General features: G+C 38.4%; 1 protein-coding gene across 1 annotated transcript in view; it reads left to right on the top strand.

The window, feature by feature from the left end:
- Window positions 1-18371, top strand: part of LOC309401937 (macrophage mannose receptor 1-like) — a 55150-nt gene that overhangs the window by 16134 nt on the left and 20645 nt on the right. The window contains exons 8-19 of the mRNA XM_081971316.1: window positions 135-292; window positions 2137-2250; window positions 2892-3007; window positions 4686-4834; window positions 4945-5144; window positions 8746-8867; window positions 9449-9527; window positions 14200-14341; window positions 14987-15025; window positions 15817-15986; window positions 16405-16472; window positions 18213-18313. Of these exons, the coding sequence (XP_081827442.1) occupies window positions 135-292; window positions 2137-2250; window positions 2892-3007; window positions 4686-4834; window positions 4945-5144; window positions 8746-8867; window positions 9449-9527; window positions 14200-14341; window positions 14987-15025; window positions 15817-15986; window positions 16405-16472; window positions 18213-18313 (1458 nt within the window). The remainder of the gene's footprint in view (window positions 1-134; window positions 293-2136; window positions 2251-2891; window positions 3008-4685; window positions 4835-4944; window positions 5145-8745; window positions 8868-9448; window positions 9528-14199; window positions 14342-14986; window positions 15026-15816; window positions 15987-16404; window positions 16473-18212; window positions 18314-18371) is intronic.

Below are 18371 nucleotides of genomic sequence, written 5' to 3'. Positions count from 1 at the left end.
ATTATGTCACATATAAACTTTCTTATATCCTGACCAACATAGCAGAATTCTATGAGCTGGAGGATTATATACAACCTCTGGACTTCATTCGTTAAACTTGAGATCAAATGAATAACATGGATTTATCTTTTTAGAATCAACAGATAATTTGTGGATAGGACTAAATGACCAGAAAACTCCTTCCTATTTTGAGTGGAGTGATGGTACTACAGTGAGATTCATCAAATGGCAGAAAGGAGAACCCACACTTGTAAGCAACGTGCAGGAGGACTGTGTCATCATGACTGGGAAGGTAACAAAAAAAACCTTAATTGCCTGGTGGAGATTTTTTTTCCCTCTTCAGTTCTCTCCTGGATCAAATTTGTGTCTAAAAATTTGTTTAATGCAACCTATTTTCCATAACATAATTTATTCCATAGATCAACATTTCTTTTTTTTTCCTTTTTCCACTTTATTAAAAATTGAAATTGACATATTAAAAATTAAAACTGACATATTTGCTGCTGCTATCTCTTCTCACAATTGTTTGGATGGAATTTCAATATTGTGTTTTTATTTTTTTCAATGTGTGCTGGAATAAATTCTAATCTCATAGCTCCAGGAGCCTTATGACCACATTTTAAGAATCAGTGCTTTTGATAATAGCAATAGCAATAGCACTCCCGTGCTTTTACAGCCCTCTCTAAGTGGTTTACAGCATCAGCATATTGCCCTCAATAATCTGGGTCCTCATTTTACCAACCCTGGAATAATCTAGGGCTGAGTCAATCTGGAGCCGGTAACAATCAAGTTGCCGAACTGCTGGCAGCTGGTGATCAACATAATTAGTCTGCAATAGTGCTTTCTAACCATCATGGTTGCCATTTTGAGAGCCTCCAAAACAGGGTTGGAGGCTTTTTTATTTGATTAATGGGTTAGTATAGAGTTGTCCTGTTCTAATTTATTTGACACCTGATTTAAATTATTATGGATGTGTATTCTGGAGCTTATTCCAAAATATTGTTTTTAAATATTTTTGATGTGGTTTTTTTATGTCAATTTTTGCTTGCTGGGTTGCTGTTAAGTAATGAGCTAATTTTATTGACTGTGTTGATTGCATTTTTGTTTAACAATATTGTTTGATAAGGCATTATTATTTATCAGAGTAAGGAATGAATATATAAGGGTATTTAACACTATATAGAAAGGCTGAGCTTTTGTGATTAAGGACATAACTGAATACTTGGGGAGGGGACAGGACGTTAGTAACAAAGTTATTAATTATGTCAGGTAACTGTGATTAGTCACACTCATAAGCATTATTTGTTGGGGAAATCTTCATTTATAAAAGCACCATAAAGTCTGCTTTTTGGCTTATTCTACAGTTTGGTAATTACAGAGAGTTCTGGGATAGAGGTGGGTTGCTCCTGCTTCAGCCCAGATCGGGCAAACTGGTAGTAGCAACAGCTGGAGGCTCCACCCACCTGCCCGGATGCTTCTGTGCATGCACAAAAGCATCATGCACACATGAAAGTGTGCACATGTGTACAAACGAACCAGTAGTAAAAAATTGGAAACCCACCACTGCTCTGGGAGCTACTAAACAAATAAACATTCAGAAACCTCATGGAGCCATTAGTTGCCTATTCATACTGAAATGGATTGCTACTGTGTAATTAATACTTTGCTTTAAAATGTATAGTACATTATAATAAGTAAGTAAATGAAGAAATACATGCTGAGTTCAATTGAGCATTTTATTCAGAAAACTGGGAATAAACTTTTAATCTGCATTGACTGAAGAACAAAAGCTTATTTAGGTGTGCTAAATTTGGATTTAGGTATATTTGGTGAGAAAAAACCCCAATACAATTTTATTTTGTATTTTGGAAACTTGAGGTAACATTAATGAATTATATATTGAAATAATTTAATTTTTGTGGGCTATGTTTACCATTACCAACTTTAATTTAAACATTTGCATCTTTTTGCAAAATGTTGGTCTGGCTGCACATTTTAGGCAAATGAAGTTATAACAAGTATTGTGCTGTAATCCAGCTCATGAAAAAAAGCAAAAATATAATTAATGACAAAAATAGGAAGGGGTAAAAGTAATGGATTCCTTTTCAGTGAGGTTTGTTCATCTTCCATCCTCAGAATGGATACTGGGCAGATCATTTCTGCGAAGAGGAATTAGGATACATCTGTAAAAAAGAGCCTTCAGAATTTCTTCCTGGAACAGATGAAGTTGCTGATCCAAAATGCCAGAAAGTAAGCCTAAAGAATTGTGTAGTTCTTGATCTTTTATAATAGTTACGGTATTCATCTTCTTATGAAGTTTTGGAAATATCAACCAGAAAGCTACTTATGCCTTCAGATGAATAGTACCCTCCACTCCTAACATTGATGTCGACTCATAGCAATCACATAGATAGAAAGATTTTCTCTGCAATATTATAAGAAAATAATTTATTCACATTTCCATATGACAAAAAAACCCTACCTGAGATAATGATTAAACAGAAGGAACACACACACACAAAATCTGAAACTGAAAAAAGCTGATTTCTACTGGCACAAGTATAAATTTACTTTAAAGTGAACTGTGCTGTGATTGGACATCCAAATTTCAGCAATGTTCTTACAAAATTAAACCAATTTGAAGCTGCTGGCACAGAAGTTAAATTTTACAAATTTATGTCTATCAACATTTATTGATTACACAGCACCTTTTAGATTCTGAGACTATTACTATGTACCACATAAAATATGAACTTAAAATAATTAAAGGTCACTCTTTGATAAAGATAACTTGGGTGAATCTGAGAAGCTTTCATTTGGGCAGGATGAAAATGTAAAATAAATAAATTTAGGCCAATATAATTCTGTTTATATGTATGCTACATTAACAGGGCTGGAAAAGATATGGTTTCTATTGTTACTTAATTGGAAAGACACTTGGATCATTTTCAGAAGCAAAGACATCTTGTGAAACAAACCAAGGATTTCTTATCTCTGTGGAGAATAGGTAAATATGTTGAATGGGATAGAACAAAATATTCATCCATCCATCCATCCATCCATCCATCCATCCATCCATCCATCCATCCATCTATCATCTATCTATCTATCTATCTATCTATCTATCTATCTATCTATCTATCTATCTATCTATCTATCTTAATCCATCTATTTATCATCTATGAATGAGCTCAAGACCAACTATTTGCAGAGGATTGTTCACTTTTTTCTTCACTTTACTTAACAAAGAAAATAGTAAATAGATTTTTTAATCTGCTTTTTAAACTAATTTACTTTAAAGTAAACTCTGCTGTGATATCTAGTGACATTAAAAAAAATCTAGGCATGGAAAACATTTTCACAAATTTCATTCCTTGATTCTAAACTATTTGTTTATTATTTTATCTTAATGTTTGTGGATTATTCATTTTTCTGAATTATGCCTTTTTTATACTAATTTTACATGAGTTCATTTGGCATATCATCTAAAACTTGGTTTATTTCCCTGATTACTGATTTATTTATATGGATTACTGATTATTGTTGTGATCAATGAATATTTCAAAATAAATGTTTTCCAGGATATATTTTAGTGTTAATTCAGCTCTTCAGGTTTTCCAGCTTCCAAAAGATGTTTCAGAGTGTATAAGAATGAGATGTAGCACCTTGCTGCAACACTTACACTGAACCAGCCTCTTTTATGACATTCCAGATAGGAATGCTATATTAGTATGCTGTGAAGAATTCTTTGGAGCAGTGCTCTCCATCTTGGGATGCATATTCTTGTCCATTGCTGTGGAAGAAGAAAACATTAGGATGTCTATTGTTTCTCAAAAATAAAAAATAAGACTTAATATAAAAAATATAAAACGTATAGTATACATTTGGATTATGTTTTATAATACATATAAGACAGGAGTAAAATAATACATAGATATAATTTACAATAAACATAGTTGTAATGAGCTACATGTTTAATGTTTCTACTGATAAGGATGTGTGATTAAAAAATTATGGAGACCACTGCTGTAGAATGGTATTTCCCAAACTCAGCAACCTTAAGATATGTGCACTTCATCTCCCAGAATTCTCCAGACAGCCGTGGAATTCTGGAAGTTGAAGCCCACAATTTTAAAACTGTCAAAATAGGGAAATACTGCTGTAGAGAATGTTATGATGCAACTGCAGTCTTGGTCAGACAGCTAGGTCAAGAGAGCTATGGCATGTGGCTTTTTTATTTGTAGCAGGGATTGAGCAGGCCTTTTCATTGGCCATGGCAGCATTTACTAAGCATTTACTAAGAGACCTCAGTAAGATTTCCTTATCCTAAGGCCTGTCCTTATTCTAAATATTCAGGAGAATGTGTAGTCTTTGCTGTAAGAAAGATTAAACTCCAGTCCTGGTAGCCCTAACATATATAATGGGAGCATATATTAGCTCTGATCAGGAATCTGTAAATCTAGTATCGTACTTTCAGATCTGAGAGTATGATGTTGGTGATAGTGATAATTTTATCCCCACTGTTTTAATATATAGAAATGTACCGAATCCTCCTGCCTCCTATTTTCCCCTCAACAACCCTTTGAGATGGATTGACTGGTGAAAGTGTAAAATGGGTCTAGGATGTAGAATCTGAAAATGGAGAACATCAGAGACCATCCTGATATGAATTATTTTTACCACAGATTTGAGCAGGCTTTCCTGACGAGCCAAATTGGACACCGTCCGGAAACATATTTCTGGATCGGCCTTTCGGATGTAGCGAATCCAGGGACTTTCAATTGGACCAATGGAGACCCCATTCAGTTCACTCACTGGAATGCAAAAATGCCTGGTATGGAGTCTGTCAGAGCAAATACAGTCTGGCAGGAAAGCTTTCATCCTTTTTAGCTTGTCTATGGAGATGCATTAAATTTAACTGGCTCTGGTCTTCCATTCTGCCAGGCCGAAATCTTGGCTGCGTTGCCATGAGATCGGGAGATGCTGCTGGACTGTGGGATGTTGTCAATTGCGAGGAGAGGGCCGCCTTTCTTTGCAAACAATTGGCCGAAGGGATGACACCTCCTCCAATCCCGAAAACAACATCCCCACCCCCATGTCCTGAAGGATGGACCGCAAGTCCAACAAGGAATGTCTGCTTCAAGGTGGGTCAACCCATTTTGGAATCCTTTGCAAGCAATTGGCTGAAGGGGTGACATCTCCTCCAATCCCGGGACCAACACCCCTTGCCAAATGTCCTGGGGGATGGACTGCAAGTCCAACAAGGAATATCTGTTTCAAGGTGAGATCGAGATAGGCAGCTTCATCCAGGTACTGGGGAAGCTGACGTGCTACCACGCTCTCAACAATCTTCGCTACAAAGTGAAGGTTGGAGACCAGATAATTGTTGGCTAAAGAGGCTGGGTCCAGGGAAGGCTTCTTTAGGAGGGGCCTCACCACCACCTCCTTCAAGGCTGTTGGAAAGAACCCCTCTCTCAATGAAGCATTGGTAATCGCCTGGAGCCAGCCTCGTGTCACCTCCTGGGATGCCGAAACTAACCAAGAGGGACACGGGTCCAGCACACAAGTGGCAGCACTGAGTCTCCCATAATCCTGTCCCTGCCCTCAGGAGTCACAAGGTGAAACTCATCCCAGAGAGTTTCCACAAGATTCATCCCTGTCAACTCGCCCGAATCTACCCAGTCAGAGTCCAAGCCTGTCCGAATCTGAGTGATTTTATCCTGCAGATACTGAACAAATTCCTCAGCCCTACCCTGCAAGGGGTCCTCCCCAGTTCCTTGATTAAGTAAGGAACAGGTTACCCTAAACAGGGCGGCTGGGCAGTTATCTGCAGAAGCGATAAGAGTAGAAAAATGTTGCTGTTTTGCCGTTTTTGTCGTCACTAAGTAGGATTTAATATAAATTCTTACTAGTGTTTGGTCAGATTCGGACCGGCTGGCCCTCCAATCACTCTCTAGGCATCTTTTCCAGAATTTCATCCCTTGGAGCTCCTTGGTAAACCAGGGAGCTACCCAGGATCGGCACTGGGCCAGAGGCCGCAAAGGCACAATGCGGTCCAAGGCCCAAGTGGCTGCCCTATCCCAGGTATCTGCTAGAGCTTCAGTTGAACTGTGAGCAAGGAATTCAAAAAAAGTCCCAAGCTCCATCAGGAACCTTTCAGGGTCCATCAAGCGCCTGGGGCAGAACCATCTAATCGGTTCCGCCTCCCTGCGGTGAGGGGTGGCAGTATGGAAGTTAAGCCTAAGGAGGAAATGATGCGACCATGACCATGGCTGGATAGAAATATCCCCTAAATCTAGATCATTCATCCGCTGTCCAGAGACGAAAATCAGGTCGAGTGTGTGTTCCCCATTATGAGTGGGATCTCAAATTAACTGAGTTAGGTCCATAGCCATCATGGAAACCATGAACTCCCGAGCTGACTCGGATGTCTCGCCAATGGAAAGCAGATTGAAATCCCCCAGGACCATAAACCTGGACAAATCAACCGCCAATCCGGCTAACATATTTAGCAGCTCTGGCAGGGCCGATGAAACATAGCAGGGAGACAGGTACGTAACAAAGAGGCTCACCTGGACTCCAAGGCCCCACTTCACAAAAAGGGACTCATACCCGCCTATCTGAGGCACAGTGACCTCCTGAGGTCCAAGACTTTCCCTAATAACCACCACCACCACCACCCGCCCCTGCCCTCGGCTCTCGGCTGGTGAAACACCTGGAAGCTGGTGGGCATAATTCAATGAGGGGAACACCCCCCTCATGGCCCAACCAGGTCTCCGTAATGCATGCCCGTTCTGCTCTCCTCTCTTGTATAGGGTCGTAAATGAGGGTAGCCTTATGTACCATGGACCTGGCGTTAAGCGATACCAGCCGGAGACCCGGGTCCTGTAATCCTGAACACCCAGGGTGCAAGAGGGGCGATGAGGGTTGGAGCGCGTGATCGCTCTTAAATGGCAAATCTGTGTCCTCCGAACATCATTTGGCCCTCGGCCCCCACCATATCTGCCTCTCCCACAAACAGTAGAGATGGTGAACCCCCCAATGGAATGGCTAAATGTCTCCCCCGGAATCCCAACCCTTCCTAGCCCTCCCAACCCGTGCCCATTAGTTAGCTCTGGCTTGTGCCCTGGCAGACTCTCCCCTGAGCCTGTCTGAGCCATCCAAATCAACCCACCCACCCCCTTAAAATTTGGTTTAAAAGCCCCTGTAAAAAATCCCTAAGGAGCCTCTTCTTCACATGCCACTTCTCGGGATCCCAAGTTCCGACATTAACGAAGCATCTTCATAAGCAAGAAGGCCATCCCCGGGAAAGGGGGAGTTCCCGAAGGGATTAAAGTTCTATTGCAGTATAATATAGGGGAGACTGTGGCATCAACCAAAACAGAGTGACATCACAGGGAGAAGGAATGGGGAGATGACATATCCACCAGGAGGCAGCTGACAGTGTTCAAGGGGCGTAGCGGGAGGCTTATGTCCATCATAGCCATGGTTGATATTGAAGACAATATATAAGGGTAACGGTCAGATATCAAAATCGCAGCAGATGATAAATTGTGGATTGGTGAAGCGGCCAATAATGGCGGTGGTGAGGACAGCGGCGGCAGCGACAGCTGCTCCAACAACTCCAACAACTGAGCTCCGTCCATGTCAGCCGCACTCATATCTCCCGCACTCTGTTAACCCAGTCCACAGTGTCACAAGGGGAAGGGCCAAATGGCACAGTATGGTGGCCCAGGCAATGGCGATGATAGCAGGGGGCCAAAAAATAGGAACCCCCCCCACTCCAACCATGCCCACGCCAACTACCAAAGCCATCTTCCACTGGCATCAATGCCCATACCAGCCGCCTCAGCCACTCCCCCGCTAATCCAGTCTATCATGTCCATAAGCAGGGGGGAGCAACCGGGATAATAGAAAATTCTTGTAGAAAATTCAGCAAGTGTTCTTTTACATCCAGTTTGCATAGATCTATTTATGGCAGTAGCAAAAAAGAAAAAAACAACAACTACTCTCTCTTTAACTTCTTTTTAACATCAATAGGTATTCAATTAGGAGTGGTGTAGTGCAGAGGTGGGTTGCTAGTTCAGCCTAGTTCAGGCGAACCGGTAGGAGAATTCAGGCCTGGGTCGGAGAACTGGCAGTGACCCAGGCCTGCCACGCCCCAAAACCGTTTTCCTCACTGCTGCTTGGCTGCCACCATTTTGGATTTTAGTGACTGCGTGCGAATTTCACTATAAATTGTTCTGCACATGCAGAACAATTTACATTGCACGCATGAGCAAAGTGAGTGTGCAGGTTGCATGCAGGCTGTGTGCGGGTTGCTAACTGGCAGTAACGCCGGCAGCAACCCACTCCTGGTGCAATGGCCTAAAAGTGGAGCTCTCACCTCACAATCAGGAGGCCGTGAGTTTGATCTTAGGTAGAGGCAGATATTTCTCTCTCTGGGCAGAATGAGAATGTATCTGCTGAGCATAACTCCGCATTGGCGACAGAAAGGGCATCCGGCCACTCAGCTCCATTCAGTTGCCCCAGACTCCACCCCACAAGGGATTATGGGGCTATTAAAAGATGATGATGATAATGATCAATAGGTATTCGATTGGTTAGAAAAATGTAAAAAATGAATATCAAACACGAAAATTTGGATAGTTAATTGAAAAGATAATCAAATATGAGCTAAGAAGGGAAGTAGACAACTGCAGTGTTAATGCTTATTTGTAATTAGATGTGTTTATATGCATTTAGGCATATACAGAGAAGAAAACTGAAAAGAAAACTTGGTTTGAGGCATATGACTTTTGTAAATCAATTGGAGGAGACCTGGCTTCTTTTCATAATAAAGAAGAGTTTGATTCACTAAACAAACTGTGAGTATAATAAACTTAATTTTTTTTATATGTCAAGGCAGAAACTCCTGGCAAAGGGTTTATTGGAGCACTGAATTCATCATCATAGAATATATAAATAGTGTAAACCTCATAATCCTACATATATTTGTTCTGAAGTACTTCGCATATATTTGAGTTTTCTCTCAGGGCCTTCAGAATTAGAGATCCAATTTATGTCAATAATCAGTAGCTAAGTTCACCATAACTATTTATCTTTTTAAAGTAAAACCTCCTTAAATGGTTACAAGAGAAATAATAATGAATGTTCAAAAATAGAGATTCAGTTATAATTATCATCAAAGTAACAAGCCTTTTAGTATTATCCTATACATGAGTACTTAAATTCTATAGCAGTCATCAGAATCTATTCCCATTCAAATGGATATATTTCATCTGTAAAGGCATATGCCATATTTGAGATCTTGGATATTTCTTGGGGTTGTTCATTTGCTGACATGCTTATGTTCTGCATGTGGGGAAAAACACAGAAAAAAATCAGTGTATTAAATAAGACGTCCATAAATTATATTTTAATGTATTTGCTGATTATTGCATTTTAGACTACAATATCAAAACAGCTGGATTGGTTTAAGAATTGTGGATTCCAGCCCAGGATACACTTGGACTGACGGGTCTCCTGTAAGTATATAAGTAACGCGCAAAATACAGATGCTAACTGGAATTACTGGTATTCTTAATATTTAATGGAGTACAGGTATTAGTAATATTTTTGTAGATAGTTTCATACATATAACAGTAGTCTAGTTAACTGTTAAGTGAAATATTACAGTCTTAATATAAACACAATGTTGCTATTTGACTTTATTCAGATTATTTTGACAGTTTATATGGACTTACTTCAGGCTACTCTTGAAAAAGTTTGATTTGTTCTTATAGAACTTATAAACGACTTGAAATCTTTCATTTCACATTCTGCTAAAAAAAAAATTAGCATCCATTTTTGCTGATGTGAGAGGACCTCCAGTTAATTAAGAATATCTGAGTGGCCCTTTTCCTAAATTTAATTTTGAGTATTTTGAAATGCCTACAACTTTGAGCTGAATGTCCAATATGTCATGTATTCCCAATGATCATAAAAGTGCAATTGGGGGATGATAAGGTGGAATACAGGACATCATGGCAGTTTATGCGTTATATTTATGAATATATCTGTTGCTGCTTTTGGGCCCATTGGAGCCATTTGATACTGATGATGCTATTGCCAGATTAAGAAGATAATTTTCATTGCACCTACCAAAAGCAGACGGCATGGTGGCTGACCATGATATCTGAGCCCCTGGAAAAAAGGCTGAAAACCTCCAAAGCAATTGAAGAGTAAAAGAGATCTACAGAAATGGAGGAGATAGGTGGAAATTAATCATTGTGGTGGTGACCTAGAAAGAGGACCAATGCAAGGAACATCCCCTTTGGGAAGGAAGGAGTGAACTGAACAAGCAACATTTCTAAGTACTGGATTTCACTCATTTTCCCTGCTAACAGAAACATCTGTATCACTATGGAAGACAAAGGAAAAGTGACAGAAAAGTGACAAAGATTTAGTGTAGGAGGAGCAATGAATGCATTCTTGGATGATGGACCAGTATATATGTCTTGAAGAAGTGTGTTCTACCTTTTCAGAAGAATAGTTTCTTCCGAGAATATTAGATAATTATTGACCTATATCAGTGATGGCAAACCTTTTTTGGCATGCCGTACCCATAATGCAATGCGGGACCCATTGCTCATGCGTGCACTACAGGCGTGACCCCCCCCCATTTTTCCATGCTTTTTTTGCCCTCCCCAGGCTCCAGAGGCTTTATAGGAACATGGGAAGGGTGAAAACAGCCTCCCCCCCCCTGGAAGCCCTCCGGAGGCTTCAGGGACCTTCAGGAAGCTTCCCTGAAGCCTCCGAAGTAGTCAAAATGACCCTCCGAGCAAACCGGAAGTCACTTCCGGTTTGCTCGGAGGGTTGTTTTGAGCACTCCGAAGGCTTCAGGGACCTTCAGGAGGCTTCCCTGAAGCCCCAGGAGCAGTCAAAACGACTCTCTGAGCAAGCAGGAAGTCACTTCCGGTTTGCTCGCAGCGTCGTTTTGAGCACTCCGAAGGCTTCAGGGACCTTCAGGAGGCTTCCCTGAAGCCTCCGAAGCAGTCAAAACGACCCTCCGAGCAAACAGGAAGTTTGTTCCCGAACTTCCGGTTTGCCCGTAGGGCTGGTTCTTTGCGCTCCGGAGGCTTCAAGGAAGCTCATGAAGCCTCCGGAGGGCCTCCGGTCATGGCGGGGGAGGCTCTTTTCGCCCTCCCCAGGCTCCTATAAAGCCTTGGAGCCTGGGGAGGGCGAAAAATGGTTTTAAAAAAGGGTGAAATCAGCACGCTGGCCAGCTAACAGGGCAGCCCTCACGTGCTCTGACAAATGGCTCCGCATGCCACCTGTGGCACGCATGCCATAGGTTCGCCATCACTGACCTATATCCAACTTTCTTTAGATATTTCCTTGCTGTGGTGTAAAGAACTCTGGAAGAAGTTAATTACATGGAACCATATCTTTAAGTTTGGAAGTGGAGACACACAAGTCATACTTATAGTTGATTTTTGGCAAGGTCATGATGGAGGGTTGCACCTTTGTTGATATTACTTGACTTCTCAGTGGCTTTTCATTGCTATCAACCATGGTATCTTTCTGGATTAGCTCAGTGAACTGGGAAAGAGGAACACTCTATTGTCATGATCCTTCTTTCTGAAGGAGGGATTTCAATTGGCATGGCTGTTAATTTCTAAACCATGGATTATGGTTTGTCTCAGAGCCTAATACCCTTCCCACTTTTATTTAGCATCTACCTAAAACTGGTCAGTAGTATGATCCATTGACACAAAGTTAAATATGATCAATGAGGGATATATAACCTTATATCTCCATTGAATGAACAGGTGATTCATTTGAGCCCCTTTTCTTTATGTCTGGAGTTTGCTAGGTTCTGGAGGGGATAAATATTCTAATTTATTAATTTATTTAATTTATATGCACTCCTTATGCCCATAAGGCTATTCTGAGTGACTTACAAAATGGTAAAAAAATAAACATAAAACCAGTTAAAATTGAGAATATTTAAATAAAACCTTAGAGATCTTAATCCCAGCAAGTTGAGGCAGTTTGGAATTCAGAAGCCAACTGACTGCAGGGAGATTCCATCTCTAATTATAGATGGCAACATGCTCCCTCGAGGTATGCTGCAATTATGATGAGGAAGGACTTTTGCACAACTTCATCTATTGTGCCATTTACAGCCTTTCTTAGAATGTGAGATACCATCCACAGTCACACTTATCTTGCTTTCTTATTTGGACTGCTGACATGTGCTGTACATGGGGTTGCTTTTAAAGACTATATAGATGCTTCCCCTATTGATTCCTGTCAATCAATCAAACCCTTTGTCTCCTTGACCTTCAAGATGAACCAACAACATTTCATAAGCATCCTATCCAGTGTTGGGATTTAAATAATTTAACACCTGGTTCTCTGCCCTAATTACCAGCTGGGTAGGTGTGGCTGGATGGTCATGTGACTTGGTGGGTGTGGCCAATTTGACATCACTCATGTCGAGAGGTGCTTCACCTCACCCGGCCTCTCATGACTGTGGTGATACTGCTACGGTCATGAATGTGAAAAACAGTCATAAGTCACTTTTTTCAGTGCCATTGTAACTTTGAATTGTCACCAAATGAACTGTTGTAAGTCAAGGATTACCTGTACAAAAATATAAAAAGCTTCTTCGATTGCAAAACGCTGCCCTAAATACCAATCATTAGATTAGAAATATGTGCAAGCCAGAGTTACAAATCAGGCAGGGTTGCAGAGCACCTTGAGAAATTGAAATAGTTAAAATGCAATGATAACTGTCAGCAGCCAACTCTTGCTCATAAAGTGAAACCCTCTAGCAGAGATGTCATTTAAGTTCACCAGAAAGTGGGTGAGCATATTTGGGCTACAAAATGCCAAGCTAAAGAGACAAATTAACAAATTATATAGGGGACTCAGGTTCAAGCTTCCCAAGCTTGTCAGGATCACAATAAAATCAATATGTGCCTTAAATAAACTTCAAGCTTGGTGCCATGTTACCGTCATGAGAGAAAACTAAAATGAACTGGGGGGTCCACACCCCTACCTCCACCCGCTTTTTAAATCTTACTATCAGTGAGCAATGTTAGCCTTAGCCATTCCAAAGCAATATAAGAGACTCCTGTCCTAAAGGTGCTTTTCCAAGAGGCAACTGGATTTTCTGGAAACCAAGAAAGTCCAGTTGCCTTTTGAAAAAAGCAGCTTTGGGATAGCCATGACCTTGATGACTGAAGAATCCCCATAGACAAGAGACTCCTGTACTCAGTGAACTTACAAAGCACTCTTTCACACCCAGAAGAAGCAATCCTTAGATCCATTTGCACAACTTAAAGATACCAGCTGTTCTCACTCACCTCACAAGATATCCTAAAGAAATCATACAAATTTAAGGAAAGATAATATGTCCCCAGATAGGTAGCTTAAAAAAAAACAGATAGAGTGCCAAACTTGCCTCTTACCTCTTGGAAGTATACCCCAAAAGGACAGTGCCAGAAACCACTAAAGCAATATAAAAAGCTTAAAACAACCCTTTCCTTTTAAGAAGGAAACAACCAACAAAGGGGGGAAAAAACTTCTGGAGAAGAGACAGAAAATCTGGTCGTAGTGCCAAGAACCATTACCTGTTACAATGTAATAAGGCAGTTTCTATAAATAGGGCAATAAAGATAAGGATTAGGCTGGAAACAACACCAGAATATTTCCTTCCTGCCTTCCTGACAGGATTAGCCATGTAAAGTGGAAAAAACCAAGTCTGTTGGAAGATTTCTTCCAACAACTGGTTTTCAGAACTGCTCAGAAATTTAACAAATAGTTCACCTGAATAGGTGCGAACTGGTTGAATCCCACCATTGATCCTATCCCAGGAACAACATAAGAACAAAGCCATACAGATATCTTATAAAAGTTACAACTATAGCTAGTTCCTCTTTTAGAGTTACACCATATTTTGTGTTAAAATATGTGAAGTTGTATATAAGTACACTGGATTAGTGAATCAGGCTAATATGAAAAGTACATGCCAGCTGCCACTTCTTCAATTTCAGTACTCAGAACCACATTGGAAGAATTTTGCTAATAGCCCATCAAACATGTGGACATTATTAAAAGGCAATTATGGTACATTTGTTTCTTTTTCTGAATATTAAAATGTATGGCTTTAGACAATAAATATGTAAATATATTTTAATTTTACTGTAGGTAAACTATGAACCAGTGTCAACTTGGTATTATTCAGAAAGTGAAAATGATGAAAGATGCAAATCAATATGGGGAAATACTCTATATTGGTCTTCAAAGAGATGCAGGTTTTTACAATATTGGATCTGTCAAATTGCAAGAGGTAATATGCAGTTTATTAGTACAGACACTAGAGAATGTATTCATTGCACAACTTTTTTTAAAGCATTTATGGTTCTTTTAGCATTTATGTGATGGTCCCCTTTCTTTTGGGAGAGAAATTTGAGGGTCTTAAATACAATTCACTTTTACTGCAGATTTTATATTTGTATATACAACTTAAGTAACACATTACAATGTCAAATATATCTAAATGATGCTCAAGAATGTAGTACATTGATGGCATTATTGATGCCAATTTTTTTAAAAAAATAGTAATAATATTAATAATTTATTAACCTATACACTGTCTGACTTTCAATGGCTCTGGGCTCATAAGAATCAAAGAAATTACAGTAAAACCAATAAAAAGATAAAAGATGGCAAGTACAATGAAGTAAGGAATTTTATTCTTTCTTGCCAAGGGCATAAGTGAAGAACCAGGGTTTTATAGCTCTTTCAAAAATGGGGACCATTTGGATTTTGGGCAAAACTGGGATCTAGATTTCTATGATTTTATTTCCTTGTAAATATAGAAATACATTAAGCTAGTACAACATTTCAGTTTTTGTGGATTGCCTTTTGCAAAATGGAGTAATGTGATAAGATTGGCTTGAATTTCTTGTAATTAAAATATTTAATTTTTCAGGTTTAGCCATACCAACAAACCAACCAGTCAACGACTTTGGTACGTTGAACAATTTAATGTCAAAAATTTTGTACGCAATGTTTACTAAAAACTATGGCTGTGCATTGTATTTTAGTTTGATTTGAATCAGATTGCTTTGAGCTAAATTTGGCTGCGTAACATAAAGAAACATTCCTAAAATGTGATGCATGACAGCTGAGTTTGTAAGCAGACCGATTTCTCAGAGCACTGAAGAAAGCCAGATATTGGCTCTGCGTGATGTGAAAACTACAGACATTTTCCCTAAGTGATAGGAAGGTGTCGTTTTTCTCTTCATAGGCATTAATTGAGTAGGGGTTTCCCAAGCATACATAGAAATATAACCAAAGAGGAGTTACTCAAAATTAGGGCACTTTTCATATCCATAAGAAATCATCAGACATGTTTAGAAAACATTACCAAATATACAAAAATTTGATGAAATGGTTGTATTTGATAGTGATTTGATTGAATCAAGTGAGCTAAGCAGTTGCCTAAGGCAACAACTCATTTCTCTCTCCAGCTAGTTCTGTAAGCAAATTAAAATGGCCTCCTCATTGCTTCGCTTTATATTGCTTTGTCCCAGAAAAGACTGGGGTATTTTGGAACATTTGTGTAGAAGCCACTTCCAGTTATTGAAATTGTCAATTTGCCAGCTATTACAGGAATGAGTCTTTTGGGTGGAAGGAAGAGCTTTGCCCCAAAGGATAGCACATAATCTTCAAGTGGTTCCGTTTGCTTTATGATTTTGTGGAATGCATGGAAAGGGATCCTAGACATATAAATCATTTCTTCTACATCATCTTTTGCAGAACATTCTTTTATAAGAATTGAAGATGGCTGGATTCAATATGAAAACAATGAGTATTATTTCAGTGATGCAATAATGCCTGCAGAAAAAGCCCGGATGTTTTGCAAAACACATCATGGTGATCTTACCACCATTGAGAGTAAAGGAGAAAATTTATTTTTGTGGAAATATGTAAGAAATATATGCAAAAATTACTTATTCAAAATAAGAGGGTTCAGAAAATGTGTGTGTGTGTAATACATGTGTGTGTGATGTGATAGCCAGAAGTTTTCAGAAACTGAAGAAGTTGTTAACTCTTGGATAAAATGTATATTAAGATGAGACCCATTAACATCAATGGAAGTTTAATGCAGTCAACTTAGTTAGAAACAAATTATTTTTTAAAAAAACCAATAATTTAGATGGTACCGTTTTACTCAAATGAATTTTCAAAAGTACTATAATATTAAAAAGCAGAACCTATTTCAAAATTGTGTCATTTATTTTATATTTAGTTCCTTCCATTCAAGATGATTTGCAAATCGCCATTACTTTATATTAAAGCAGTAAATAATTATTTTTATTTCCTATTCTTTCTTTTATGTATTAGATCTTCCATTATAAAAATTATTATAGTCCTTACATTGGTTTAACTTTGGGCCTTGACAAAAAGTTCGGGTAAGTAAACAACGTACATAAAACATTAACAAAATGCAGCAGTGTGCAATGTAATTCTGTTTTAAAATTATTTTTAATAATAAACTTGAATAAGCATAAATAAAGATCTTATTAAGGTCTTGTCAAAACCCTTGTCAAGATTTTGACAGGCCTTTTTTTAAAAACAAGATTCAATGAAAGGGAAAACTATATATATATATATATATATATATATATATATATATATATATATATATATATATATATATATATATATATATATATATATATATATATATATATATATATATATATATATATATATATATATATATATATATATATTAAAATTCAGCTTTCATTGCATTGCTTTCATTTTGGAACACAATTTATCACTCCATTTCTTAAGATAAGTGCTTCTTCAGTTTTTACTAATAACCATCTTTGAACCAGAGAGGAAGTGGTTCACCAAGGAATGTAAAAGTAGGCATGCTGCGAATCTTTTTCAAGCCCCCAAGATACCATTAGAAATTTGATAATAAAAACCCAAGCACAGACATTTAACTCTATGCAACAGTGAATGTTGCCATGTGATATTTCAACCTTTTGAACATTATTAGGTTACAATCACAATTGAACCCAAAATTTATGTTGCTAAACGAGACAGTTGTTAAGTGAATTTTGCCTCATTTTACCACTTACCTTTACTCAGTTGTTAATAAATCACTGCTGTTGTTAAGTTAGTAACATGATTATTAAGTGAATATGACTTCTCTGTTGACTTTACTCATCAGAAAGTTACAAAAGGTGATCTCACCTGACACCAGGAGACTTCAACTGTCCTAAATATGAGTCAGTTATCAAGCATCTGAATTCTGACCATGTAATCATAGGGATGGTGCAGTGGTCATAAGTGTGAAAAATGGTCATAAATAACTTTTAACAGTGCTGCTATAACTTTGAATTGCCACTAAATGGATTGTTGTAAGTTAAGGCCTACTTGTATTAGAGTCCCAGAATCTAGATAATTGACAATCTAGTATGCTTTTATAATTTCGACCCTTCATTCAATGATTGTTTAAAATTATAGTGGCACTGAGTGAAGGGACTCTCAACTGGTCCTCAAAGTTCTGGCCATGATTGCATGAGTAAAATTTGGAAAGCAGCAGGCAAGCAGTGTATGACTCGTTGTAGCATCCTTTAGTCATGTGATCAGCCAAACTCAAGAAATATCATGGATTGCTTGCATTATTTCAGTTACTTTTGTTTTGCAATGTCGACTTGGTGGGATTATTTTGTCTTAAATAATGTAGACATTAAATAATGGTTTACACCATTATAATGGTTTATACCATTGTATTAAATAATGGAAGTGTATAAACCATTTGCAATTCTAATTTTCCTAGCCTCGCAACCCCTACTTCTTCAGCTTTTGTTGTTGTGCGTTCAGAGCACTATTTGGACCTCAACAGGAATGTTTTATCCATTGTACAAACCATTTTATAAATGTTGTGATTTGGAAATGGTTTTGCTTGGATTTTGAAGTTTCAGGATTGAGACAGACTTTTCCAAAACTTAGAATGGTTAGAAACAGCTTCAGGCCAATATTTTACAGATGATATTTCAACAGCTACATCATCCCCCCCACTCCTCATCCTGCTATCTCTTTGGCAAAAGAAAAAATACAAAAAAAAGTAATACAAAAAAAGTAAGTTTAATAAATTCATGCATCATAGGTGACTGTCAAATATTTTTCTTCAGATGGATGGATGGAACTCCAGTGACATATGACGCCTGGTCCCCCGGTGAACCCAACTTTGCAAATGATGATGAAAACTGTGTAGTTATGTATTATGATTCAGGCAAGTAATAAAAACTTCATGTTTTTAACAGTTCTCTGTATGCATAAGTTCAGGATAA

Source organism: Natrix helvetica (assembly GCF_964273705.1).
Source record: "Natrix helvetica genome assembly, chromosome: Z".
Classification (NCBI taxonomy): Eukaryota; Metazoa; Chordata; class Lepidosauria; order Squamata; family Natricidae; genus Natrix; species Natrix helvetica.
The sequence above is the reverse complement of the archived record's forward strand: the minus strand, read 5'-3'. Positions and strand labels throughout refer to the sequence as shown.